Raw genomic sequence first — 27,156 nt, forward strand, 5'->3', positions numbered from 1 at the left:
CAAAGTGAATCAGTTATACATATGTTCCCATATCTCTTCCCTCTTGCGTCTCCCTCCCTCCCACCCTCTGTATCCCACCCCTCTAGGTGGTCACAAACCACAGAGCTGATCTCCCTGTGCTATGCAGCTGCTTCCCACTAGCTATCTATTTTACGTTTGGTAGTGTATATATGTCCATGCCACTCTCTCACTTTGTCCCAGCTTACCCTTCCCCCTCCCCATATCCTCAAGTCCATTTGCTAGTAGGTCTGTGCCTGTATTCCCGTCTTACCCCTAGGTTCTTCATGACCTTTTTTTTTTCTTAGATTCCATATATATGTGTTAGCATACAGTATTTGTTTTTCTCTTTCTGACTTACTTCACTCTGTATGACAGACTCTAGGTCCATCCACCTCACTACAAATAACTCAGTTTCGTTTCTTTTTATAGCTGAGTAATATTCCATTGTATGTATGTGCCACGTCTTCTTTATCCATTCATCCAATGATGGACACTTAGGCTGCTTCCATGTTCTGGCTGTTGTAAATAGAGCTGCATTGAACATTTTGGTACATGACTCTTTCTGAATTACGGTTCGAGATGCTGGGCCTTTTAGACATAGATCTACTGTCTGTTACTCACAGTAAATTCCATGTGTCAGGTACCTAGAAAGAAGCCTCCTTGAAATACATATGACAGAACTACACAGATATGTAAGAAATAGTGCATCAGGAATGCTACCAGTACAGAAAATAGAAGACACACAAAATTAAGTTACAAAACATTAAATTATGACAACCAGAAAGTAAATTGATTTCAAAAGAATAGTGTTGATTTATTTTTATTTGTTTTCCTTTGTAAATATAGGCAACTTTTCATTTTACATGTTAATCTTAGACTCTTGAAACATGTATTATTAAAACATTCAGAAAAACTATTTTTAGTTGATGTGGCATTTTTCCCAGACTAAGTTTGGTATAAAACAGAAATTCCTGAGTTTTATTTTTATTTTGTCTGCCCATGTTTCTTATATGTAACACAAGTCATCAACTCAGAATTTTGAAAACATTTATCTATGTGATCGAACCAAAAATTAGTTCAGAAAATAATTCATAAAATATTTGTAACTGCAGCCTACCTACTAACAAGAAAATGTTGCTTAACATAGTTCTGGAATTTGAGAAACCTTAAGATTTTAAAGATAATGCTAAGTGCATTTACTTCAGCTTTTATTGAGCTCCAATGAAATTGGTCACATCTGGTAGTGTGTTTTAATTAATAGCCAACCTGGCATATAATGTCCTCTGAATCAGAAATTAAAACCTGCCCAACAGGTTCAACTCTCTTAACCTGACCAAATTCACATTGTAGCTTAAAGTTGAGTTTGGTAAAGACTACCAAATTAATATCTTTTTATTTTGATGTGGACTTTTTTTTTTTTTTTTAATCTTTATTGAATTTGTCACAGTATTGTTTCAGTTCTTGTTTTGGTTTTTTGGCCCCAAGGCATGTTGGATCTTAGCTCCCTGACCAGGGATCAAACCTGCACCCCCTGCATTGGAAGGCAAAGTCTTAACCACTGGACCACCAGGGAAGTCCCTAAAATCTTTTATTTAGATACCATTACCAACCTCCAAAATATTTGGGCCATGTTGTAAAGTACTACTGAGCAATAAAGTGGGAGGAAAAAAGAAAACATGGAAAAAAATCAGCTGTAATTGTCCACTTTCCTAAATGGATTACTTTGATACAGAACATTTAAAATATAAAATTTTGGAGCTGCACACATTAAAAAAATTCATCTAAATTGGTCACTTTATTTTACAGATTAAGAAACTGAAGCCAGAGAGGAGGAACTGATCAGGCTAATACTAACTAGAATTCAGATTTTTTTGGTTATTGTTCCATTCAGGGTGTATATTTTTGTATGATGATGACATCCAAAATTTAATAGAATTTGGAGAATAAAGTTAATTATTTTTTCTCTCCAGTTAAGTATTTTCTAGAAATTTTACTCATTAATTGATTTCTTATTTTGAGAAATCTTTATTTAAAGAAAAATTGAGGTTCAGTTATCATTTATTTAGATAATATTAGGTGCTGAATTTTTATTAGCCTCTGATTTAGGGAAACACCTAGGATGAATAAGCCTGCATATCTTATATTAATTAAGATTTGGTTTATATTTTCCCTGTTACTGGCTTCTTGTCAGATTTTAAGCTATGATTTTAAGATTTTAGCATGACTAAATCTATTTCATGGGTTTTCAACAGAAAGGTGTAAAATGTTTATTTTATCATTTATACTGGTATATTCAGTAACTTTATTCTAAAAGTATCTTGAATTTGAGAGACGTTATTGCATGAGTAGACACTAGTGATACATGTGTTACATGAATTATTTTGCATTCTTGAAATTTAATTGTTACCAGTCTGTTAAAAAGATTAAAGTTTTTTGAGTTAGTTATTTGCAAATATTCAGTACAATTTGGAGGCTTTAAAAAATTAGCTTTGTTGGGCTTCCCTGGTGGCGCAGTGGTTGTGAGTCCGCCTGCCGATGCAGGGGACATGGGTTCGTGCCCTGGTCCGGGAAGATCCCACGTGCCGCGGAGCGGATAGGCCCGTGAGCCATGGCCGCTGAGCCTGTGCGTCCGGAGCCTGTTCTCCGCAACAGGAGAGGCCACAGGGGTGAGAGGCCCACGCACCACAAAAAAAAAAATTAGCTTTGTTTACATTGTTTAAAAATCTTTTAACTATACTTCATCAAGCCTGTCTTCTAAAATATGATTTTGACATACCTGTTAATCACCTAGCATTTTATAAATTTTTGTTTTCAAGCAACATACAACATACCAGTGAAATGATCCATTCTCTAATAATCTGAATGGTTACCATATTTAAAGTGTTTCGTAGTTGAGAACAAACTGATACCAATAAAGGTACTACATAGTTCATTCTAGCCTTTCCTCCTTGCTTACCTGTAACTTTCCTGAAGTGGGAAATCTGGCTCCCACCAACCACCATCTATTTTACTTATTGTTTATCTTCAGTAGACATGTATAGTTGTTTCAGCATTACTAATCCATAGCCTTGTAAGGAATCACTTTACGAACCAGAACACAGTGTTTATATAGAGTTCTTTTTTTCTGTTACAGGTAACAGTACAATACCATCTTCCAAAGTTATTTAGGCCAGCACCATTTTCTATACCCCCTTCAGTGTGGCTGTGTCATACGTTTTTAATACAGTTACTCTTTTGCCAGTTCTGTATTTCTAACCTCCTAGTTGATTTTTAAGATTTGCATACATTCAGCTTTACTTACTCTTCATGTTGTGAAGTTCTGATTTCAGGACATGCATAGCATGTGTCCACTCCAGTACCATATAGAATAATTCAATCTCTTTAAAAGTTCCCTCTGTGTCCCCTTTGTAGTCAGTCACTCCTCCAGTTCCCTGGCAACCATTGATCTATTTTCTATATAGTTTTGCCTTTCCAGAATGTCATGAATGGAAACACTATATGGCCTTTTTGGTCTGGATTCTTTGCCTTAGCAAGTGCATTTAACATTCATCCATGTTGCATAAATTAATAGCTTGGGTTTTTTTTAATTGTTGAATAGAATTCTGTTGTGTAGATGTGTTGTTTTATTTATCCATTCACCTATTGAAGAACGTCTTCCATGGTATAAACATTCACGTATAGGTGTTGGTATGAGCATAAGTTTTCAGTACACTTTGGTAAATACCTAGGGGCACAATTACTGGGTTGTATGTTAAGTCTATGTTTAACTTTATAAAAAACTGCCAAACCCTTCCAAATGTATTTGCTTTCATTTTTGAAAGATATTTTAGCTAGATTTAGAATTCTTGGTTGATAGTTTTTAAAAATTTTTTTCTATAGTTTAAAAATGTTGAGGGGAATTCCCTGGTGGCCTACAAGTTAGTATTCTGGGCTTTCACTGCCATGGTCCAGGTTCAATCCCTCCCAATCTGGGAACTGAGATCCCACACCCCTCACGGCCAGAAAAAAACTTCGTTACCTCTCCCCTGATTTGCATTGTTTTTGGTGACAAGTTTGACATCATTTCTATCTCTGTTTCTCTATGTATTCTTTTTTCCCCTTCTGGCTGCTTTATGATTTCTCTATCACTGTTTTTCAGTAGTTTGACTGTCAAATGATGAAGTGTGTTTTTTTGTTCTCCTTAGAGGTTGTTAAAGTTATTGGATCTGTGAGTTTATAGTTCTCAAATTTAGGGAAAGTTTGGCCTTTTTTTTCTGTCCTCCTGCTCTTCTACTCTTTCTGGGATATTAATTACATTAATTTTAGACTACTTGATATTGCCCAACAGTTCACTGTCCCTAGTGATGGTATATCACTATTCATTGTTCCATGGTTCCTTTTTTTTTTTCTAACCTCTTTTCTCACAGTGTTTAATTTTGGATTTTTTTCTATTGCTATGTCTTCAATTCATTAAGCTTTTCTTTTGGAGTGTCTAATCTGCTATTAATCCTATCCAGTGCATGTTTAATTAGAGATATTGAATTTTTATCTCTAGATGAACAGTTTGAGCCTTTAAAAAATCTTTTAACTTTCAAAAAATAAATCTTTTGGGCTTCCCTGGTGGCGCAGTGGTTGAGAATCCACCTGCCGATGCAGGGGACACGGGTTCGTGCCCCGGTCCGGGAAGATCCCACATGCCGCGGAGCGGCTGGGCCCGTGAGCCATGGCCGCGGAGCCTGTGCTCCGCAACGGGAGAGGCCACAACAGTGAGAGGCCCGCGTATCGCAAAAAAAAAAATAATAATAATAATAATAATAATAATAAATCTTTTAACTTTCAAATAAGATAACAAAAACAGTACAAGGAGGTCCCAAATGCCCATCACCTATCTTTCTCCAGTGGTGTCATCTTACATAACTGTAGTGCATTATCAAAACCAGAAATCGGTATAACTTATTAGACTGCAAATTAATTCACACTACCCTTTTCTGCATTAATTCACTTTTTTGTATATTTTTATCATTCTGTGGTATTTTCCACATGTGTAGAGTCGTATAACCACCACCACCAAAAGCAAGATACAGAACCTTTCTGTCACCATAAAAAAAAAAAATTCCTCTTTCTGCCAACTTAGGTATTTTTGATACCTTGAATTACTTTTAATTTTTTTAAAAAAATTTAAATTTATTTATTTATTTATTTTTGGCTGAGTTGGGTCTTTGTTGCTGCTCAGGGCTTTCTCTAGTTGCGGCAAGTGGGGGCTACTCTTCGTTGCAGTGCTTGGGCTTCTTATTGCAGTGGCTTCTCTTGTTGCGGAGCATGGGCTCTAGGTGCACAGGCTTCAGTAGTTGTGGCACGTGTGCTCAGTAGTTGTGGCTCACAGGCTCTTAGAGCATAGGCTAAGTAGTTGCAGCGCACGGGATTAGTTGCTCTGCGGCACATGGGATCTTCCCAGAACAGGGCTGGAACCTGTGTTCCCTGCATTGGCAGGCGGATTCTTAACCACTGTTCCATCAGGGAAGCCCCAATACCTTGCCTTTCTGGTATTATGTTCATAGTTTTCTTTATTTGCTTGAATGTATGGAATACATTTACAATACCTCTTTAAGTCACTAATTCTATTATCATCTGTATCATTGCTGATTTATTTCCATTTATTATATTTCACCTTGTTTTGGGTTGTATTTCCTGCTTCTTTACATGGCTGGTGTTTCTGATTGGATGCCAAACATTTAATTTTACATTATTTAATGATGGTTTTTGTTGTATTGTTTTAAATATTGTTGGGCTTTGTTTAGGGGTACAGTTATGGTACTTAGAATTCTTTTGATCTTTTTGAGGCTTGGTTTTAAGCTCTGTTAGTGCTGGTCAAGAACATACTTTAGTTTAAAGCTTATTTGGTTTCATTACTGAGGTTTTCATTACCTTCTGAACTCTATTCAGTACCCCGTGTGTTAAGAGGTCCTACTCTCGTTGATGGGAACATGAGCTCTGGGGATTGTTCTGACTACTCCTTTTCAGAGGCTTTTTCTTCAGATTCAGTAGTTTTTTTTCCAATGCATGCATAGATCATTACTTAGCTAAAACCTTGAGGGGAATCTCTCTCCATATCTTTGGAGTTCTTTGCAGCTTCCTTCTCTCCATTTGCCCTGCAAATTCTAGCTGTCTTGTTTTTTTTCCCCTAACTCTGAACTCTTTTTCCTTAACTCAGTGAGACTGTTGTGCTCGTTGGGTTCCAACGCCTATCCCCCTCCCTGTGTTTCAGCCTTGTAACTCTACAGGCAATAGAGTTTACTTCTTTTGTTTTTTTTCTCTTGATGATCTCTGTCTTGAGATGGTGTTCGGTGTCTGAAAATCATTGTTTCATACATTTTTTTCTAGTTTTCTAGTTATCTAAGGTAGGAAGGTAAATATAGTCTCTGTTTTTCTGTCTTGGAAGGTATTCCTGCCTTATAGAAAATTTCATTTTAGTTTTATAAATATTTGTCTTTTCTGACTTTTTAAATATTTATAGGACTTTGTGGGAAAAGCAGTGCATAAACTTTAATAAATTAAGGCACCTAGGGTGCATGTTCTCTCTCACATTTTCTTCTTTTCACATATTCTCGGTGTCACACATATAGTCACATCCTTTTTTATCTATTCACTGTCCTTTCATTCCTAATATGATGAGTATCAACACAATCTGTTATTGAACATCTTTGTTTAATATAAGATAGTGGTGACAAATGTTAGCTTTTCATGTTTACCCAGAAGAAAATAGAGTGCCTTCATTTCTTTTTCGCTTTACTGAAAGGAGATGATGATTTTTAGTTATTGTTCAGTATTGAATGTTGATTCCTATATTGGTTAGAACACATACAGGCATACATCATAAAAGGGAAGGGGGACCCCTTCCCTTCCAGGGCCCGAGCGTGGGCTCTTGTCTAACACTCGGAAATGAATTGTCCGAGGAGACACATTCACTGACAAAGCAGGAGGCTTTATTGGGAAGGGGCGCCCATGTGGAGAGCAGCAGGGTAAGGGAACCCGGGAGAACTGCTCTACCACGTGGCTCGCAGTCTTGGGGTTTTATGGTGATGGGGTTAGCTTCCGGGTTGTCTCTGGCCATTCATTCTGACTCAGGGTTCTTCCTGGTGGTGCACGTGTTGTTCAGGCAAGATGGATTCCAGCGAGAAGGATTCTGGGAGGTTGGTAGAACATATGGACTGGTGTCTCCTCTCCTTTTGACCTTTCCCGAATTCTTCTGGTTGGTGGTAGCTTGTTAGTTCTGTGTTCCTTATCAGGACCTCCTGTTGTAAGATAACTCAAGCAAGTGGTTACTGTTGGTTCTGGCGAGGGCAGGTGGTTTCTGTCAGTGGTTCCCTTAACAACTGCACTTTGCTTTATTATTCTATTGTGTTTTTACAAATGGAAGGTTTGTGGTAATCCTGCATCAAACAAGTCTATGGGTATTGTTTTTCCAACAGCATTTGCTCACTTCACGTCTCCATCACATTTTGGAACTCTTGAAATATTACAGACTTTTTCATTATTCTTATATTTGTTTTGGTGATCTGTGATCGGTGATCTTTGATGTTAGTATTGCAAAAAGATGATGAGTCACTGGAGGCTCCAGTGACGGTTAACATTTTTTAACAATAAAGTGTTTTTTAGTTACAGGATGTGCATTGTTTTTTTAGACATAATGCTATTGTATACTTAATAGACTACATTATAGTGTAAACATAACTTACATGCATTGGGAAATGAAGAAGTTTGTATGACTTGCTTTATTGTGGTATTTGCTTTATTGCTGTGATCTGGAACTGAACCTGCAATATCTTGTAGGTATGCCTATAGTGGCTGTTGTTTGAAACCCTAAGCCATGAAATACTTGGAAGTTATCCCAAGATGGGGGAACAAAAGAAACAAAACAAGCTTTACTTTTGTACCAGATCCATAGTATTCCAAAGTTAATATTTTTTTTAAATCTGGTAAATGTACAGATTAAATATTTTTAATATTATTTAGCATATAAAGTCCTAATTTTATATATATATATATAATGTTATGCTGTTGAAAATAGAATAGCCTTACCTGATTTTAGATTTCTAACATATCTTGACGAAACTGGTACAAATGGAAGATAGTGCATGGACTTTAAACTTATTCTTAAACTTATTTAAGAAGGAAAACATGCTTATTTTCTAAGAAAAAACTGAAATTTTACACTTACTGTCCACTGAATTCAGACTTGTCATGAACATGTTAATAGTAAAGCAAGTACTGTTTTAAACTCTCTTGATATTATAAAATACATTAAAACAGGGTTAATGTTGTTTAGGGGATGCATAATAAATAGGTTTGTTCTCATTTTGTGACAGTCATGAACATTTAAGTTGGAGCTGAATGTATGTCACTTAACTATTCTTGAACATCCAATTCAGTAGATAGTTTTTCTTTATGAATAACCTAATTCCTTGCTAGGATTATATTTATAGCAGTAAATATACTTATGCTTTAAAAAACCTTTCTCCTTTGTTACTTTTGAGAGAGACATTTAATTCCAGTAGTACATATAAATTTGGTAATGCACATTTACATTTTTGCCATAGAGCCAGGCATCTTTGAAGTATTTCAGCCAAACATTTACAAAGCAAGATGGTCAAAATTAAGTAAAAGTATATAGCACCCACTAACTTGTGGTCAGGCATAAGAGATGAGGTGGAGTGTAGGTTTTCAGTACATGAATTCTTTTTAAAACTTTAATAATATTAATTTTTAATGTTTTCCTTGAAAATTTTTCTGACCTTCTTACTAGATTGCTTTTTAGACATAATCCATGTGTATGTGTATGTGCATGTTTGTTGGTTTTAGTAAAATTGATTCATACTTCTTACGAAATTAAATTAGATGTTTTTATTATCCTCTCTGAAAGTAAATTTTGTCTAATATTAAATAATTGCTCTAAATTTGAGTTATTTTTAGTGGTTAGCAACTATGGTTAGTTCAGTAGGTATACTAACTTACTACTTTCCTGGGGTAAACATTTTACTAAAAGTTAGGTAAAGGTAAAAGTAAGACTTTCGTCTTAAAAACGACTATTTAGGGGTCTTCCCTGGTGGCGCAGTGGTTAAGAATCTGCTTGCCAATGCAGGGGACAAGGGTTCGAGCCCTGGTCTGGGAAGATCCCACATGCCGCGGGGCAACTAAGCCCGTGAGTCACAACTACTGAGCCTGCGCTCTAGAGCCTGCGAGCCACAACTACTGAAGCCCGCACGCCTAGAGCCTGTGCTCCGCAACAAGAGCATCCACCTCAGTGAAAAGCCCGTGCACCACAACAAAGAGTAGCCCCCGCTCGCCACAACTAGAGAAAGCCCACGCACAGCAACAAGGACCTAGCGCAGCCAAAAATAAAAAAATAAAAATAAATACATTTTTTAAAAAAGAATAATTTCTTAAAAAACTAAAATAAAATAAAAACAACTATTTACAAATTCTTTGTAGATACCACTTTTGAATTTTTGGTCTTTCATTTTACGTTTTTGGTTTTTTTTTTTTTTTTTCGTTATGCGGGCCTCTCACTGTTGTGGCCTCTCCCGTTGCGGAGCACAGGCTCCGGACGCGCAGGCTCAGCGGCCATGGCTCACGGGCCCACCCTCTCCGCGTCATGTGGGATCTTCCCGGACCAGGGCTCGAACCCATGTCCCCTGCATCGGCAGGCAGACTCTCAACCACTGCGCCACCAGGGAAGCCCTTAATTTACGTTTTTGAGTTAGCATCTCTAGAGACTATTGCCTCTACTTCGGTGATTGATTTTTTTTTTTTTTTTTTTTTTTTGTACCTGAGATTTACAGTGCCTAGTTATTTTGGACTTATTTAGCTCTGTCCAGGTTAAGAAATAAGCCCCATTATTTTTCTGCCCTAATGTAAAAAAGCAAATTCTATTATAGCATGCATGAAATTGGAGGATTGACGGACAAAGGCTTCCAGAAAGTTGACATGTGTTGCTACTCTTCATTGGAGTAAATTTTAATAGAATATTGAGTTAGGTTTGCATCTATTAATCACCCTAACATTATAGGATGAATTCCTGTCTTATGGCATAGGAATAAACCTCATAAACTGAATGAATAGCGGCTGTATAAATAAGCATTTTTAGGAGAGGGATTTGAAATTAAATGACTGAATGAATTAATTGAACATTTCTGAGACTAACAGGAGGATGTTTATTTAAAAGAAAAAAGAAATGTGTCAATTCAGGGCTGAACTTTTTTGTCCACTCCATTTTTATTCACTGTAAGTTTCTTCCTGTGTGTGAGGTCTGGCAGACCGTTTTAATTGGAAGGGAAAGGTCTTCATATTTAATAACTTCTATCTCAAATAAAATATGTCTGCCAGTCTAGCCCTCCCTGGATGGTTAAGAGGAAGATCAGTTAGGATATAAAAAGAGTACTTCTTGGTTTTGTTCTATGTATCGTATTGGATATTTTTGCTGCTGTTCATATGTTTACATGTTAGTAATTTTGACGGCTTTTGGATAATTCCACTCTAGAGGGAGAACTGGTGGGCGGTCCTTCCTGTGACACGACCCTTGAGTGACAGTTCTATTTGATTGCCTCCAGTACTGTGAGGAAAGGACACGACTCTATGGTGAGGACTGATGGACATACATTATCTGAGAAAAGAAACTACCAGGTAAGATCAAATTTTTTTTTCCTTTTTTCTGTTGGTCATATAATTACATGAACTGTTTAGCATGTTGTATTTAATTGGAATCAGGTTGTATACACCTGAGTTTGAAAAATTGGGGTTATAATTTTAAAAATACATATGTTGGGTTTGACAGTTGAAATAGTGGGAACATTTTTCAGAATAAAGCATGCCTATAATAAATGTATATTTATTCTTATAAATAATATATATATATTCTTACAATGTATATGTATTCTTTTAGTGTCAGAACATAAATTTTCTGGTGTGTATATCTGTGTCAAAACTTAGATTATCTAAAACACAATTTATGACTTCATGGCTAGATTCAGAGCTAGTATTCCATAAAACAAAATGTTGATTGCTTTTATACATATTATTTCTGGAAGACTAAATCTGAAGTCTTAGGCTCTATTCGGGGTACTAGAGCATCACAGGAATGTAGACAAAGTTGGTTAGAGTATAGAAGAAATAGAAATGAAAATCCCAGGGTACTCAGAGATTCTATTGAATTTGTCATTAGCTTGCTGTCCTTATAATGCTAGATTCTTGTTTTCTCATTTATTAAGTTAGTTAATAATATCCGTCCCCTATGTAAGGATGCTGAAAGGATGGTTGAAGTGTAATATTCCTGTTTTCTTTCTGAGCTTTTAAAAGAAGGTGACTTTTAAAGATAGTGCTATTAAATAGTGATTTTTAAAACTCTGACATTTGAATTTAATTTTTCAAAGAAAATCTGCTTTATTCATTTGATAATAATTTAATATCAAATTATGTAATGACTCAGAATACACAGTAGTTCATAGTTAAGTAGGAATAAGCTTTAGGCTTCTTTCACAAATACATATCCAGCCTCCCTCTCTCCCTTCCACCCACAAGTTTTGTTCCCTCCAGGCTGTGAAGGCAACTAGTGTGATAGCAGCAACTTTTGTTAACTCACCATTTATCTTCTAATCATTTATTTTAGCCCAGTTAGTCTTTTCTTCCCTCAGATTGGAACAGTGAACACTGGAGAAAATTGTAAATGGGTCTTCATGGTGAGATAACAAAGAGCCTTTGAACACAAGACTTAGGTTCTGGTTTGGGCACTGTCCATAATGAAAAGTAGTGTCATATTTAACCTTTCTACAATTTGCCCTAATTTTATGTCTGAAGTTTCTTGCCAGATTTTTATAATTTTAATAAGCCAGAGTAAGCTGTGGCTATGCAGAATCAGTTCTCCCTGTAACCTTTTCTGTTCTGAATTGTTTTTATAGAATTGATCAACATGGCCTCTGTTCATTTACTTATACTTGCTGTAACTCCTCCTGCCTCACAACCACTTCCAACTACCTTGACTCATAAGATTTTAATTGGTTACACTACTTGGGTTGTTGTATCTTTTGATAGATTCTGCTAAATTATTTTAAGAATATCGTGATTCTAGATTGTGTGGCTTTTCAGTGTTTATAATCCAGTTTGTAAAGTGTAAGTATAGAACTTTTGTATGATCACACAATATGATTAATTTACTTTATGGAATCATATTAATAAAGAATTCCAAATGTTACACTTAAGAAAGAAATAAAAGGAGATTCCTGTTCATTCTACTCTAAGAAAATGGTTTAGAGTCACACTGTTACAGTCACATTATTTACAAATAATCCAGGTTTCTTAGCTTACCTGAAAATGTATTCTTGGTTAGGGTTCTTCTGCCTGAAAATATTTTCCCTTTTCTCTTTTCTTGTTACTTAGTGACAATTAATGCATGTTGAAATATTCTTGGAAACACTTGTTTAAATTGCCATTGTAAAATTATTTTTAAAAGCCTCTTTTGAAAAATACATGTATAGAAATAGAATTTTCTATCTGATAATTATGATAAGTATATTAAGAGCATATGGGAAATTCAGAGGAGTAGTAGATAAATTACTAATATTTATATTGGTAGCACTAAGAGTTTGTATATGCTGAGGTGAAATGATCTGGATTTTTAACAATTCCATTTCGGAGGGATTTTATTTGTTGTTTTTCATGGATAAAGTAGGATTTCTTTGTAGCCGTGTTTATACTCATTAATTTATCTTTGAGGCCTTTTGCTTTTGGAGGGTACTTGATGTCTTATAGTGTTATTTAAGCATTCTGATAATAATAAGCTAATAGTCCAGAGTTTAATAAAAAGGATACTATTTCCCCAGTTCTCCTTTCATTGTGGACTTGATTAGACTTAGGAACTCATTTGGGAAGGTGCATTCCCTCAGCTTTGTGCTAAAACCTAATGACTTTTAAATGGGTGTTGGTTGAAGTATTGATTTTTCTGTTGGTATCTACTTTTTGTGTTTCATTTCTTACTATGAATTTAAGCCCAGTTAAAAGTTTTTTGAGTATGACTAGAGTAGTTGAAGTATATTTGCATAGACACAGTTGTATATTAGTTCAGATGAGATAATTTAATTATGTAAATGGTTTATAGTTTATTCTTTTTTTTTTTTTTTTTTGTGGTACGCGGGCCTCTCACTGTTGTGGCCTCTCCCGTTGCGGGGCACAGGCTCCGGACGCGCAGGCTCAGCGGCCATGGCTCACGGGCCCAGCCGCTCCGCGGCATGTGGGATCTTCCCGGACCGGGGCACGAACCCGTATCCCCTGCATCGGCAGGCAGATTCTCAACCACTGCGCCACCAGGGAAGCCCTATAGTTTATTCTTTTAGAAAGATTGTCAAGCTTCTTCCAAGGAAATGTAACTTCAGTTTTTGGCTAGAATTTTCTTTTCTTTCTCTAATTTACACTAATTTATTCCAACTATGAGCATGCACAAATCTAACCATATTAATTACCAGGTTAACTTACCAGTGCCTTCTTCCCCTCTCTTATATAATGCAGACGAGCTCCTAAACATTACATATAATCTTTGCACATTCTGACCCCGCATACTTTTTTTTCCATTGTCTCCTCTGTTTGCTTATAGTTAGTTTTTCCATTGACTAATATAAAACTGCTTTTAAATCTCCATGCTATGCACTTTTACACTTTAAGCCTTTACTTGTTTGGGTCCCTCTTCATGTAATGCCTCACCTTTTCTTCCATGATTCAAGAATTAGGTATCAGTACTTTCAGAAGCCATTTTGTGATGGGCTTCAGCATTCCTTCCCCTTGCTTTTGTAGCTTTTGTGCATACTTCTAGTTTAGTGTGTACCGTGATACAATGTAGTTATGTTTATTTTTCCTTGTCTTACTGTAGCCCCGTGCTGTCCAATGTGCTGTCCAGTACCGTAGGCAGTAGCCATAAGTGGTATTTAAATCCATTTAAACAAAATAAAATAATTTAATTTGTCAGTCACATTGACCACATTTCAAATGCTCAATAGTTACATGCTGTTAATGGCCACCATATTGAACAGTGCAGATATAGAACTTTTCCATTATTGCACAGAGTTGTATTAGATAGTGCTACTGTATGTTACAAGCGTCTTGAAAACTGGAGCCATATTTATTTTGGTACTGCCTGTACCTAGCATGGTTTCAGTTACATAATAGGTGTTCAAATGCATGTTGTTTCAATAAAATTAAATAAAACAAAGAAAGAGGTGACAGGAAGAAACTGCAAAGTGTACTGGGGGAAATGCCGCTTATATATATATCTCTCCAAGATTTTTATAATGCTACTTTGAGGTCATTGATCCCATCATATGCTAGCTAGTTCAGTGTATGTTATTTATAAACTAGATCTAATGCATCCTAGTCTGTATGTTCCATAAGAATACCTGATTATCTGGGGTTTCCCTGGTGGCACAGTGGTTGAGAGTCCACCTGCAAATGCAGGGGACACGGGTTCGTGCCCCGGTCCGGGAGGATCCCACGTGCCGCGGAGCGGCTGGTCCCGTGAGCCATGGCCTCTGGGCCTGCGCGTCCGGAGCCTGTGCTTCGCAACGGGAAAGGCCACGACAGCGAGAGGCCCGCGTACAGCAAAAAAAAAAAAAAAAAAAAAGAATGCCTCATTATCTAGAATACCACATTAACTTTGTGGAATAAATCCTGTGAGAGAATGATGGCAGTGATTGTATTGCTTTTTCCTCCTCTCTCCCCCTGCCATTAACTATTTTATTTCCTTTCTATTAGTTTTTTAAATTACAGAGCTATAGAATGTGAACGTTTACCTTCACAATTTTACTTTTAACAGTTTAGTGTGTATCTTTTCTAGTGATTATATAGGTGCAAATGTGATTTGTTGTCTTTGTTTTTAACAAATATGCGTTTTTCTACAGCTCGCGTATTGTACTTAATGGAGATATTTCCATGTCGCACCCTTCCACTGCCTCCTTCCCCAGAAGTACTCAGTTGTTCGAATTTTGTTTTATTCTTTTTGTTTTTATATTTTTATTACATATATATTTCAGTACATAGGTGCATCTTTATGTATTATGTGGCAATTTTTTGAAAACTGGTACCCTATATTCTGTTATTTTGAATAGGAAAAAAAATAATGACTTTCCAGCCCACCCCAAACCGTAAACAATTTCCCAGATATTGCTAAAACACTCAACACCTATCTGACATTTCAGATATCTGACAATTCTGCGTAATGTAAAGCATTTAAAACACAAGTTTCCTAATTATTTAACAATCAGTGGTGCACATACAAACTCATCTGGTAGGTGTGCTTCCATTCAGTATGCAAGAGTATTGTACAATACTGTATACAAATTACATTTTTTTCTTTTGCACTGCAGTAAAAACTTAATGTAAACCAGCAATGAAGTACCCCATTTCTTTTATTATAAGTGATAACACATTATTGAAAATTTTTATCTTTCTGCTATCAGGATGTATTTTACAACTGATGGTATCTTAGAGTCAGTTGTAACATAGTAGCTTATAACCTTTTCTTGATAGCTTCTAGTATGATTGAAAACAGCACCAGCATCAAAGCACTTGGGATCTGATATATTACATACATTAAAGATGCATAATATAAAGAACACTTAAAATGGAAAAGAATTTTTGAAAAATGAATACTTAGCAGTTCAAGAGTTGTCAGAATAGATCTAGTGTGTAGAGCAGAAAGACGGAGGCTTTAGAAATCCTTGCTGTTCGGCACTGGGTTAAGGTGAGCAAGAGTGAGCTGAGGAAGGAATTTGTTCAAAAATAAGTACGTGAAATCAGTGAACTGGTTCACAGTTCATTGCTCTTGAAACACTTGGAAACAAATGGCTGTAGCCACAGTATGAAGGAAGGGGAATAAAAAAACTCAAATTGCGTGACTGTTAAGTTGTCTTCACTTGCAGTTATATAATTCCTGCTAAAACGAGATCACTTTTGTAATTGCACTTTAAATGTGATGCTTCTGCTCATGTCACCATCATGTTATCAGCAGCAAAAGTTATTTTGACTCCATGACCTAAATATTTGTTTCAAATAAATTTTCGTATTTATTTGCCATTCATGGCTCATCCTTTTCTTCTTCCTGTGGCCAACCAAAAACATCAAATTAAATGAATTCCCAAGTTCCTCATTGGTTGGCTTATTACATGATGCTAATGATGTTGGTCTTTCTTTGAATGCATTATATGTTCTGATACTTTTTTACTCATCTTTTGAAATCATCAAATGAGGTGACATTTGTTTTCCAAAAAGCAAGTTTCACTAAGATACATGGTTCTATGGCACTCTTAGTATCTTAGTAATTTTTTCACAGTGCCCCTGGGCCAACAAATGTTAACAGTTTTGTTAAATTAAGTAATTAGGTCTAAACCACTTCCATAGTTCAGGTGGTATCTGATATCTGACAGATATCTGACGTGTTTCCTGAGAAGATTTAAAATATTTGGCAGCATCCTTTAGTGTTCACGGTGGTGCTCCTTTGGGAACTTAGCTCTAGGCTTTTACACATGAAATATTGTGTTCTCTTTGAGAAGTACATTTTATATTTAAGTAATTTGCCCCAATCATGAAAATGGAATGTGTTCATCATTAAATAGAAAGTTAAAACATTAGTGTAGATACTTCTATCAATCAGAAAATATAGAAGCAAAGTTACTGTTTTTTTAATTGAAGTATAGTTGATTTACAGTGTTGTGTTAATTACTGCTGTACAGCAAAGTGATTCAGTTATACATATATATACTTTTTAAAAAATATTCTTTTCCATTATAGTTTATCATAGGATATTGAATATTGTTCTCTGTGCTATACAGTAGGACCTTGTTGTTTATCCATCCTATTGGATATATACCTATATATCAGTATATATGTAGATATATATAAAAGCTTACATCTACTAACCCCAACCTCCCACTCCATCCCTCCCCCAACCCCTGCCCCCTTGGTAACCACCAGTCTGTTCTCTGTGTCTGATTCTTTTTCATAGATAGGTTCATTTGTGTGATATTTTAGATTCCACATTTAAGTGATATCATATGCTATTTGTCTTTCTCTTTCTGCCTGACTTAGCATGATGATCTCTAGTTGCATCCATGTTGCTGCAAATGGCATTATTTCAGTCTTTTTTATGGCTGAGTAGTATTCCATTGCATATATGTACCACACCTTCTTTATCGGTTCATCTGTTGATGGACAGATGTCTCCATGTCTTGGCTATTGTAAATAGTGCTACTGTGAACGTTGGGGGTGCATGTATCTTCTTGAATTACAGTTTTGTCAGGGTATATGCCCAGGAGTAGGATTCCTGCATCATACGGCAACTCTGTTTTTAGTTTTTGAGGAACCTCCATAGTATTTTCCATAGTGGCTGCACCAATTTATATTCCCACCACAGTGTGAGAGTGTTCCCTTTTCTCCACACCCTCTCCAGCATTTATTATTTGTAGACTTTTTAATGATGGCTATTCTGATTGATGTGAGGTAGTACCTCATTGTAGTTTTGATTTGCATTACTCTAGTAATCAGCAATGGTGAGTATCTTTTCATGTGTGTATTGGCCATCTGTATGTCTTCTTCGGAAAAATGTCTGTTTAGGTCTTCTGCCCATTTTTTGATTTGATTTTGTTGTTGTTGTTGTTGTTGAATTGTATGAGCTGTTTGTATATTTTGGAAATTAAGCCCTTGTCGGTTGCATCATTTACAAATATTTTCTCACAGTCCCTAGATTGTCTTTTCATTTTGTTTATGGTTTCCTTTGCTGTACAAAAGCTTATAAGCTTGATTAGGTCCCATTTGTTTATTTTTGCTTTTATTTCTGTTGCTTTGGGAGACTGACCTAAGAAAACACTGGTGCATAGTTAACCTTTTAAAATATAATCTCAGGCCTTACTTAGATTCTGGGATGATTGCACTGATGGTGACAGCTTAGTTTTTTGTTTTTTTTTAAACTTTCTGAATTCCCATATAAAAATAGAACAACTAGATAGAAAACCAAAACCCATGAAAACATATGTAACAAAAACTGCGGATGAAATATCTCCATGAACCTCAAAATATAAGCAGGTGAAAAGTCTAACAAAAGACATAAATTTATCAGTTTTTATGCATAAGAACATAGAAACATTAGGGTGTCTGGACCTGAGCTTAGAAGCACCTCAAAGTGGTGAAGAGCCATTTTGAAAGTGGTAAGTGTGATTAGCCAATTTGAAATTGGGGAGGTTTTACCCACTTTATTAGATCAGGGTAAGGGACCTGTGGTGAGGCCTAAAGTGACTTGAGCCACCTAGCTCTGAACTCTCAAGACTGACCCACCAGTGCTCCCTTCCAGGACCCTGTTGAGAAGTTTCTGGGAGTGGAATCAAAATTGAGCAGGATAGGGACAACAGAGACAGAGAAAAGAGAAGGAGCAGATTAAAGTGGGAGAGGGGAACAGAGCCAAGAAAACCTCAGCAAACTTGCCATTGTACTTTTAGAGACTGCATGAAAACAACAGAAGAGAGAGCTTTATGAAGTTAGAGACATTTTCTGAACCATGTCGTAGTCTCAAATTTTATGAAAATTAAATTCACAAAAGGTCTTCTAGGAATATGTTTAGGTATGTTTATAACCAGTTTTTGAGTCCTGTCAACAGTGTTCATATTGATCTGACATTTAATAATGTCAAATGTTAAATTTTTCAAATTTATTGAGGTTGTTTGAGACATATTTCCCTATTGAAATTAAGAAAAAGAAGATATTTTCATGTCTTTTTAAAGATTTTTAATTTTGTCTTTCATGTTTAAGTCCTTCTGAGATTGATTTTTATTTTTTTTATTTTTATTTTTATTTTTTTTTTCCCCCACGGTACGCGGACTTCTCACTGTTGTGGCCTCTCCCGTTGCAGAGCACAGGCTCCGGACGCGCAGGCTCAGCGGCCATGGCTCACGGGCCTAGCCACTCCGCAGCATGTGGGATCTTCCCAGACCAGGACACGAACCCGTGTCCCCTGCATCGGCAGGCAGACTCTCAACCCCTGCGCCACCAGGGAAGCCTGAGATTGATTTTTGTATATGGTTTGAGGAGACCAAATTCCTTTTCTTGGCATAAAGATAATCAATTATATTAGCATCATGTATTGATTTTGTTCTTTCTTCCTCCTAATCAGCAGTGCTCTGTTATAAATCAGTTTGTTTATATTTGTGGGTCTGTTTCTTATACCTCTATTTTATTATTTTGATGTGTTTGTCTCTGCCTGCACCAGTGTCCCACTTTCTTAACTACTATAGCTTTGTGTTAAATCTCCATGTCTGTCTCTCCACCTTGGTCTTTATTATTGTCTTGACTTTCTTGACCTTTTGTTCAGTGACAAATTTAGAATTTGAAAAAAAAGGCATTGTGTTTACAAGTGGAATTTTATTGACTTCACTTTTATTTGGGAACGAAATGATATGTTTATGTTATTCTTCCTCTCCCTGAATTCATACACTGAGGTCTTCTGTTCTGTATTTTCTCTCAATAAAGTTGTATTTTTTTTTTTTTTTTTTTTTTTTTTTTTGCGGTATGCGGGCCCTCACTGTTGTGGCCTCTCCCATTGCGGAGCACAGGCTCCGGACGCGCAGGCCTAGCGGCCATGGCTCACGGGCTTAGTTGCTCCGCGGCATGTGGGATCTTCCCGGACCAGGGCACGAACCCGTGTCTCCTGCATTGGCAGGCGGATTCTCAACCACTGCGCCACCAGGGAAGTCCAGTTGTATTTTTTTAAATAATGGAATTATAAATCTTTAGAGTTATACATAAGTACTTTTTGTTGCTTTTTTTTTGGTAAATTGTATTTTTAAAGTTACATTTTATAGATGTTAACTGTTATATTGACATACAGTTGACTTTTAAATTTGATTACTGTTTTTTTGGCTGCGTCGGGTCTTAGTTGCGGCACACGGGTCTTCGTTGAGGCATGCGGGATCTTCCATTGTGGTGTGGGCTCTTTGTCAGGGGGCACGGGCTCCAGGGCACGCGGGGTCCAGAGTACGTGGGCTCCGTAGTTTGTGGCTCGCAGGCTCTCTGGTTGAGGAGCATGAGCTCAGTAGTTGTGCTCGGGCTTAGTTGCCTCACGGCATGTGGGATCTTAGTTCCCCAACCAGGGGTCAAACCCGTGTCCCCTTCATTGGAACGTGGATTCTTTACCACTGGACCACCAGGGAAGTCCGTAAATTTTTATTCTTATAATTTAGCTCTAGGTTCTTTGTGGGGTAGGTTCTTTCGTGTAAAAAAATATATCATCTGGAAATTCCAGTTTTGATACTTTACAATTATTATAACTTGAATTTCTTTTCAGAACTCACTCAGATTTCTGATACAAGGTTGAGTAGAAGTTTTAATAGTAGGAATCTTTCTCTTGTTACTTGTCTTAACAAACTTTGTCACCAGTAAATATGATGTTTGACGCAGGTTTTGGGGGTTTTTTTGTAGATATTCTTTTTCAGGATTAAGAAATTATTCATAATGCTACCATCTTAAAATTTTTTTCGGGCTCCCCTGGTGGCGCAGTGGTTGAGAGTCTGCCTGCCGATGCAGGGGACACGGGTTTGTGCCCCGGTCCGGGAAGATCCCACGTGCAGCGGAGAGGCTGGGCCCGTGAGCCATGGTTGCTGAGCCTGCGCGTCCGGAGCCTGTGCTCTGCAACGGGAGAGGCCACAGCAGTGAGAGGCCCGCGTACCCAAAAAAAAAAAAAAAAAAATTTTCCACACCATTTTTCATCCGTAAGATTGTTTATTGTGTGCCTTTTCATCTTATTTGTCACCCTTGCTTTAAATTTATTTTTTGTTTTATATTCATCAATTTATACTCTTTGTTATTTATATTTCCTTTTATTCCTGAGGGTTTGTTTTACTGTTCTTTAATCTTAAGTGTTTTTAATTTTCCAAACTTATGAGGCTTTAATAATTATCTTCGTATTGCTGATTTCTCACATATTCCACTGTAGCTAGAGAATGTGGTCAGTATGATATCAATTATTTGTTTACTTACTTGAACAAAATGCGTCTTGACCAGTTGGCAGGTGTATTGCTGTTTCCATTAGATCAAGTTAGTTAATCTTGTCTATATCTTCTATACCCACATATTTATCATTATTTTTCACATTTTTACCATTATTATTTTTTTGTTTAGATTTCGGCTCTACTATATCTTTTATTTATTTAACCATTTTATACATGCTTGTGTTTAATATGTGATAAATCCAGCAGCTGAAAGTTGCCACAGATCATTCTCATGTCTTTTGTTTCTTCTGATTCTTACTTATGATACCTTGATTCCTTGTAGGTTGTGTAAGTTACCACTTTATGTTTCTTAGAAATCTGTGTGACTTCTTTGAGGACTAGATGGAAAGACATTTTTCCCAAGGGGATTTGTGTTTGCTTCTGCCAGTGCCTAAGACACTACCAATCCAGGAGGTTGTTTTTTTATTTCTTCCTTCCCTTCTTTCTTTTTTTTTTTTTTTTTTTTTTTTTTTGCAGTATGCGGGCCTCTCGCTGCTGTGGCCTCTCCCGTTGCAGAGCACCGGCTCCAGACGCGCAGGCCCAGCGGCCATGGCCCACGGACCCAGCCGCTCCGCGGCATCTGGGATCCTCCCAGACCAGGGAACGAACCCACGTCCCCTGCATTGGCAGGCGGACTCTTAACCACTGCGCCACCAGGGAAGCCCCCCTTCTTTCTTTATAGTATCATTTTCCTTCTACTTCAAGGACTTTTAAATTTTTTTAAAAGCTTTTTAAATTATGTGTAACATAGACAACATAAAAGTCATTAAATTTTTATTTAAGAATTTTGCGTTTTGTGATTCCTTTCACTGCCTGTCACCTTACCTTAGTTCCTCGAAAGTTTGAGTCATGATCTTCAAGATATCCCCTTTAAAAAGAAAGTTTACCTAACCCACAAGTGTCATGTCAATCCACAGTTTTGTTTTGTTTTGTTTTGTTTTGTTTTGACTGCTGTGTGGAACGTGGGATCCCAGTTCCCCAGCCGGGGATCAAACCTGCACCCCCCGCAGTGGAAGCATGGAGTCTTAACCACTGGACTGCCAGGGAAGTCCCAGTGCACAGTTCTTTTAGCTGAGCTTCTTTTATCTCTGCTTGAATATGGACATACTGATGACATACTTCAAAAATTCCCCACTTATAATCTTTAGGATCTAGTTTCTTCAAGCAGTTACTTGAGGGCCACTTTTAGGGTTAGAGTAGATGAATCTACCTGGTTCTCAATTTCACACGCCCTCTAAACATAAGTTCAAGTCATATTCACCCTAAACTATCACATCCTAGAATAGGACAGGTCTTTGGGATATTCCAGTACCTAAGATAAAAAAATATGACCATTAGATCTTTCACACTTTTAGTGGCATCTCTGTCTTACAGTTCTTTCCTAGAAATCAGTAAAGCAAACCACGTATTATTCTGTGAGGAGTTTCCAGCAACGTGGGTCTACAGAAAATGCCCCATCAGGATAGACTTCGACCAAAAGACCATTTATGTAATACATTTCTGATTGTGATGAATTCTTTTAGATTTTGGATGTCCGAAAGACTCTTTATTTCACTTTTATTTTTGATAAATTTTCTGCTGGATATGGAAATCATAGTTGACAGATTTTTTAGTACTTTGAATATTTTGCTCTGTTTTCTGACTTAGACCATTTTCAACAAAAAGTCTTCTGTCATTCTATCTTTGTCCTCTTTACATACTGTAACTTTTTCTCTCTGGCTGCTATTAACATTTTTTGGTCATTGGTTTTACACATTTTAATTATGATGTATCTTGGTATAGTTTTTTTCGTGTCTGTTATACTTGAGATTTATTGAGCCTCTTCAATTTGTGTATTTATAAGTATATTTTTAAATCAAATTTGGATTTTATTTTATTTTATTATAATTTTTATTGACATATAGTTGATTTACAATGTTGTGTTAGTTTCAGGTATACAGCAAAGTGAGTCAGTTGGAATTTTTAATCTATTATTTATGTAAATATTTACTCTATTCCCATTCTACCTTGGGGACTCGAATTACAAATATATTAGATCACTTGAAGTTGTCCCAACTTACTGTTGCCGTGTTGAGTTTTTTAAATCTTTTTTCTCTCCGTGTATTTAGGGTAGTTTTTTATAGCTGTGTGTTTAAGTTCACCAGTCTTTTCTTCATCATTCCAGTTATTCTTCCCTTTATATGCAAAAAGTATTTGTAATAACAGTTTTATAATTTTATTATCTATTAATTCTACCATCTGTCATTTCTGGGTCTGTTTCTATTGTTGGTTTCCATTATGTATTTTATTTTATTGCTTCTTCACATGCCTGGAAACTTTTGCTTGGGTACCAGTTCTTGGAATTTTTACCTCTTCAGTGCTATACATTTTTTTGTACTTTTGTAAATATTCTTGAGCTTTCTTAGGGGCACAGTTACTTAGAAGCTGTTGGAGCCCTTTGAGACATTTCCCCACCCACCCCCCTTTTTAACTGTAAGTTTTGTTACAAAGAACCACAGTAGCCTTTAGTCTAGGGCTAATTTCCCAACTACTGAGGCTGTACTCTTCTGAGTACTCAATCTGATGCCCTGTGAATTTTAATACTTTTCTATTCTGGCTTAGGGCACAGTTGTGTGAGCCCTAGAGATTGTTTTTGCTCTCTCTTTTCCCAGCCTCTGGTCAGTTGCACACATGCATATGCTGATCAGTACATAGCTGAAGACTCAGGAACCCTTTCCAGATCTCTAGAACACTTTCTCTTTACAGCTTATTTGGTGCTCTAGCCTTCTCACTCTATAGATACCTTAGCCTACTCAGACTCTCAGCTAGCTACACTTCCTCAATTCACAGAGATTTCTGGCCTTCACCAGGGCTCCCTCTCCTTGTATTGCAACCTGCACTTGGAAACTCCTCCATTCAGTAAGCATGGGCAGTTGTAGGGCTCACATCAGTTCTTTCTCTTCTCTCAAGGGTTATTATCTTGTACTGCCTGATGTCCTATGTCTGAAAACCATTGTTTAACATATTTTATCCATTTTTTAAGTTGTTTCAGGTGACACAGGAGTGAGAGGATTCCTCCTCCTCCATCTTGGTTGAAAGTATAAGTCCTAAGATTTCATTTTTAAAAAATTATATTTTGGTTGAGAAGATAGATGAAAACTCATTCCTGAGAGAGAGAATAAGCTTCTATGTCAGTGTTCAGTCAAGACTCGAATACTTTCTATTGTGTAAGACAGTATGTGGTATGCAATACAAAGAAATTATCAGACCTGTTCTCACCACTTAAGGTCATTTGGAAAGAAACATCGAACAGTACAAGTCAGTAGATAACTTCCAATTCATATATCGAGTCATCATAGCTGTGATTCTGTTTTACCTGAAGCAAAACATTGAACAATTTCCCTTGAATTCCCTCCCTTAAGATTCCCCAGAGTCTAATAGAGCCATACATACATTGGCCATTTGTCTTATCAGCTAAGGCAATAATTTTACTAATTTGTATAGTAAAAATATAAAATTATTAGTAAAAGTTATTTACTAATAATTTTACTAATTTGTATTCCTTACTCCCAAAATTTGTGTTCTGTCACATGGAATATTAAATCATCATTTCATTGTTTAAGCCAACCCAGTAAATTAAAGACATTGTAGTACATGTGCTAATGAAAATAGGAAGATATTGTTTCTAGGAAAAAGAAAAGTAAAGGTGTTTCTTATTTAGGGCCAGAAGTTACCAAGAGAGACTGCGTGGGGCATATGAAATTTTAAACCTGTTCTTTTCTACTGGGATGAAAGCAGTGTAATAAAACAGAAAGAATATGATGGTTACAGAGTGAAGGACTCTGATTTTGAGATGTTATTCTTTACTTTCTGCCTATATCACTTTGGGTCAGTTAGGTAAAGTCTTTGACACTTTATTCATATTTGAGAGTGAGATCTTTAAAAGATGATTTGTCTACTTGTAGAAACATTTTGATGAACAAATACAGTGTAGGAGAAATGAAGAAAATAGAAAATCATCATTAGACCATCACAGTAATAAGTGTTGTAGGCAGTATCCATGGATGAATGTCATAATTAGTGAGCAAAAATTTAAGGACAAACAGGTATTTGAATGTTCTCAAAGTACTTCTTTCAGAACATTTATTGTTTTAGAGAGGAAAACAGTAATTTACAATGGAGAAAATGGGCAGATATACCATCTTAACCAAGATCAAGGTTAGTATCACCTGTAATAAGACATTATCATCACATGCATGCATATATTGGAATATATCCATCATACTTGATGCACTTGAGAAGGACACATTACTTCTGTGGTGATGTGGCTTTTAAAATGCAAGACCTCAATCCAGTTATAAGAAACGTCAGACGTACCCAAATTGCAGGATGTTGTGCAGTGTAGTTACATTGGTATAAATGAAGACATCAATGTTGTGAAAGACTGAGGTAAAGTCTGAGGTTGCAGAAGACTAAGGAAACATAAAACTAAAGATACTGTGGATCCTGGAACAGAAAAGGGACATTAGTGGAAAACTGGTGAAATCCCTGTGAAGTTGTTAGATAATAGCTAATTTCTTGGTTTTGATACTTGTACTAATAAGATGTTACCACTAGGGGAAAATGGAGCATATGGGAACTCTGTCCTATTTTTGCAGCTCTTCTGTGAATCTAAAATTATTTTGAAATAAGTTTTTAAGAAGTGGTAACAGTGTTTGTGGACATTGTATTAACATGTAGTTGAGTTAACCTTTCCATTGGGGAGAACCTCATTTTGATAGTTTGTGACATTTGTTTCTCTGGAGCAATTCAGTTTTTCCACAGGTAGAGAGGTGGGGTAGAAGGGTGGTTCTTAAGTCTGACTGACAGTGTTCTGTAAGCAGGTTAAGGAAAGAAAGCAGAGGATCCCACAGTTCAGAATGTAGGTCTTCATCTCTCAGTTTTCAAGCCCATGCCTCACCCTCACCTACGCTTTGGCTAACTTCTAAAATTTGGAGTCTATCCACTTGGGTTTTTGTGGAGATTAAATCTTTAGTGTCTTACTGGGGTTGCAGGGACTGGGTATTCTTCATGATAACTGTGATAGAGAAACATTTTCAATCTAATGAGAGTCCATAGGCCCTACCCTTCTGTGCCTCAATTTGAGGTAAAAGTACATCTTATAGGGGTTTTGTTATGATTAAGTGAGGTAATATATATAAAGTGCTTTGAGTAATACCTGTCATTTGATAAACTCTCAATACATATTAGTGCTTATTTGTACCAGGCCCACTGTGTTAGGCTGCTCTTGCAGTACACTGTTCTCAAGGAGTGCATATTCCCATGGACCACAGTGCAACCCAGTGGCTCTAAGTAGTATAATTCTTCTAGTGGGATTTTTTTGATAGAAAAGAGACATGTGTTGTCTCATCATATTAAAATGTTAAGTCTGAAAGACTCGTGAAATAACTTTTTTTAAAAAGGTAATCTAACTTGAGAAAAAGTTTGGGAAATAGAAAAAAAAATTTTTTCATCTCCAAATCCTTATATGGTACTTCTCATGGCATGGCGTTCTAACCACTGAAAGTGTCTGTTATTCTGTTAGGTATTTTGGAAGTGGTTGTCAATGTCAGTGGAAAAAGGCATAAAACAATTTTATTCATATGTTTCAGAAATAACAAAAATTAACATTAATTTTTGACATAATTCCATTACTTTTTAAAATAATTGTTATGCTCATAAAATTTTAACATGTGCTGTAAGCACTGCAGTGATGGGTTACTGTCAAATAACACTCAAGTAACAGCATGTGTGGAGTAAGAGGAGGACACGTTCATGTTATGGGCCTACTCAGTGCCAAGCACTGTTCCAGATTCTGTGGAGACAGAAGTGAACAAAGACAAAATAAATAAATAAATCCTGTTCTCGTGGAGCTGATGTTTTAGAGTATAGGAAGACATTAAACAAAATAAATAAAATGCACTGTGTATTATATTTTGATACATGCTATGGAGGGAAAATTAAAATAAGAAATGGGATAGAGAGTGCCTAAGGGGTTGGGGAAAAGGATAGTGTACTTTTAAATAGAATAAACAGTGAAGTCCTCACTAGGATGGCTCAATATATGAAGTATGGTGAGGTGAAGCCATGT

General features: G+C 36.5%; 1 protein-coding gene and 1 pseudogene across 8 annotated transcripts in view; one reads left to right on the forward strand and one right to left on the reverse strand.

The window, feature by feature from the left end:
• CNOT2 (CCR4-NOT transcription complex subunit 2) overlaps positions 1–27,156 on the forward strand; it is a 117,141-nt gene that overhangs the window by 33,769 nt on the left and 56,216 nt on the right. For 4 of the 8 annotated variants that reach the window (XM_059080242.2, XM_059080238.2, XM_067009752.1 and 1 more), the window contains exon 2: positions 10,517–10,659. Coding sequence is in view for 4 of the 8 variants with exons in the window: in XM_059080238.2 (XP_058936221.1) it covers positions 10,612–10,659 (48 nt within the window). In the remaining 4 variants the exon portion in view is untranslated. The remainder of the gene's footprint in view (positions 1–10,516; positions 10,660–27,156) is intronic. The other 4 variants (XM_059080243.2, XM_059080237.2, XM_067009750.1 and 1 more) reach the window with 1 other exon arrangement.
• LOC131767522 (small nucleolar RNA SNORA18) lies at positions 22,409–22,521 on the reverse strand (annotated as a pseudogene).

The sequence above is a fragment of the Kogia breviceps genome, chromosome 12 (assembly GCF_026419965.1).
Source record: "Kogia breviceps isolate mKogBre1 chromosome 12, mKogBre1 haplotype 1, whole genome shotgun sequence".
NCBI classification, from domain to species: domain Eukaryota; kingdom Metazoa; phylum Chordata; class Mammalia; order Artiodactyla; family Physeteridae; genus Kogia; species Kogia breviceps.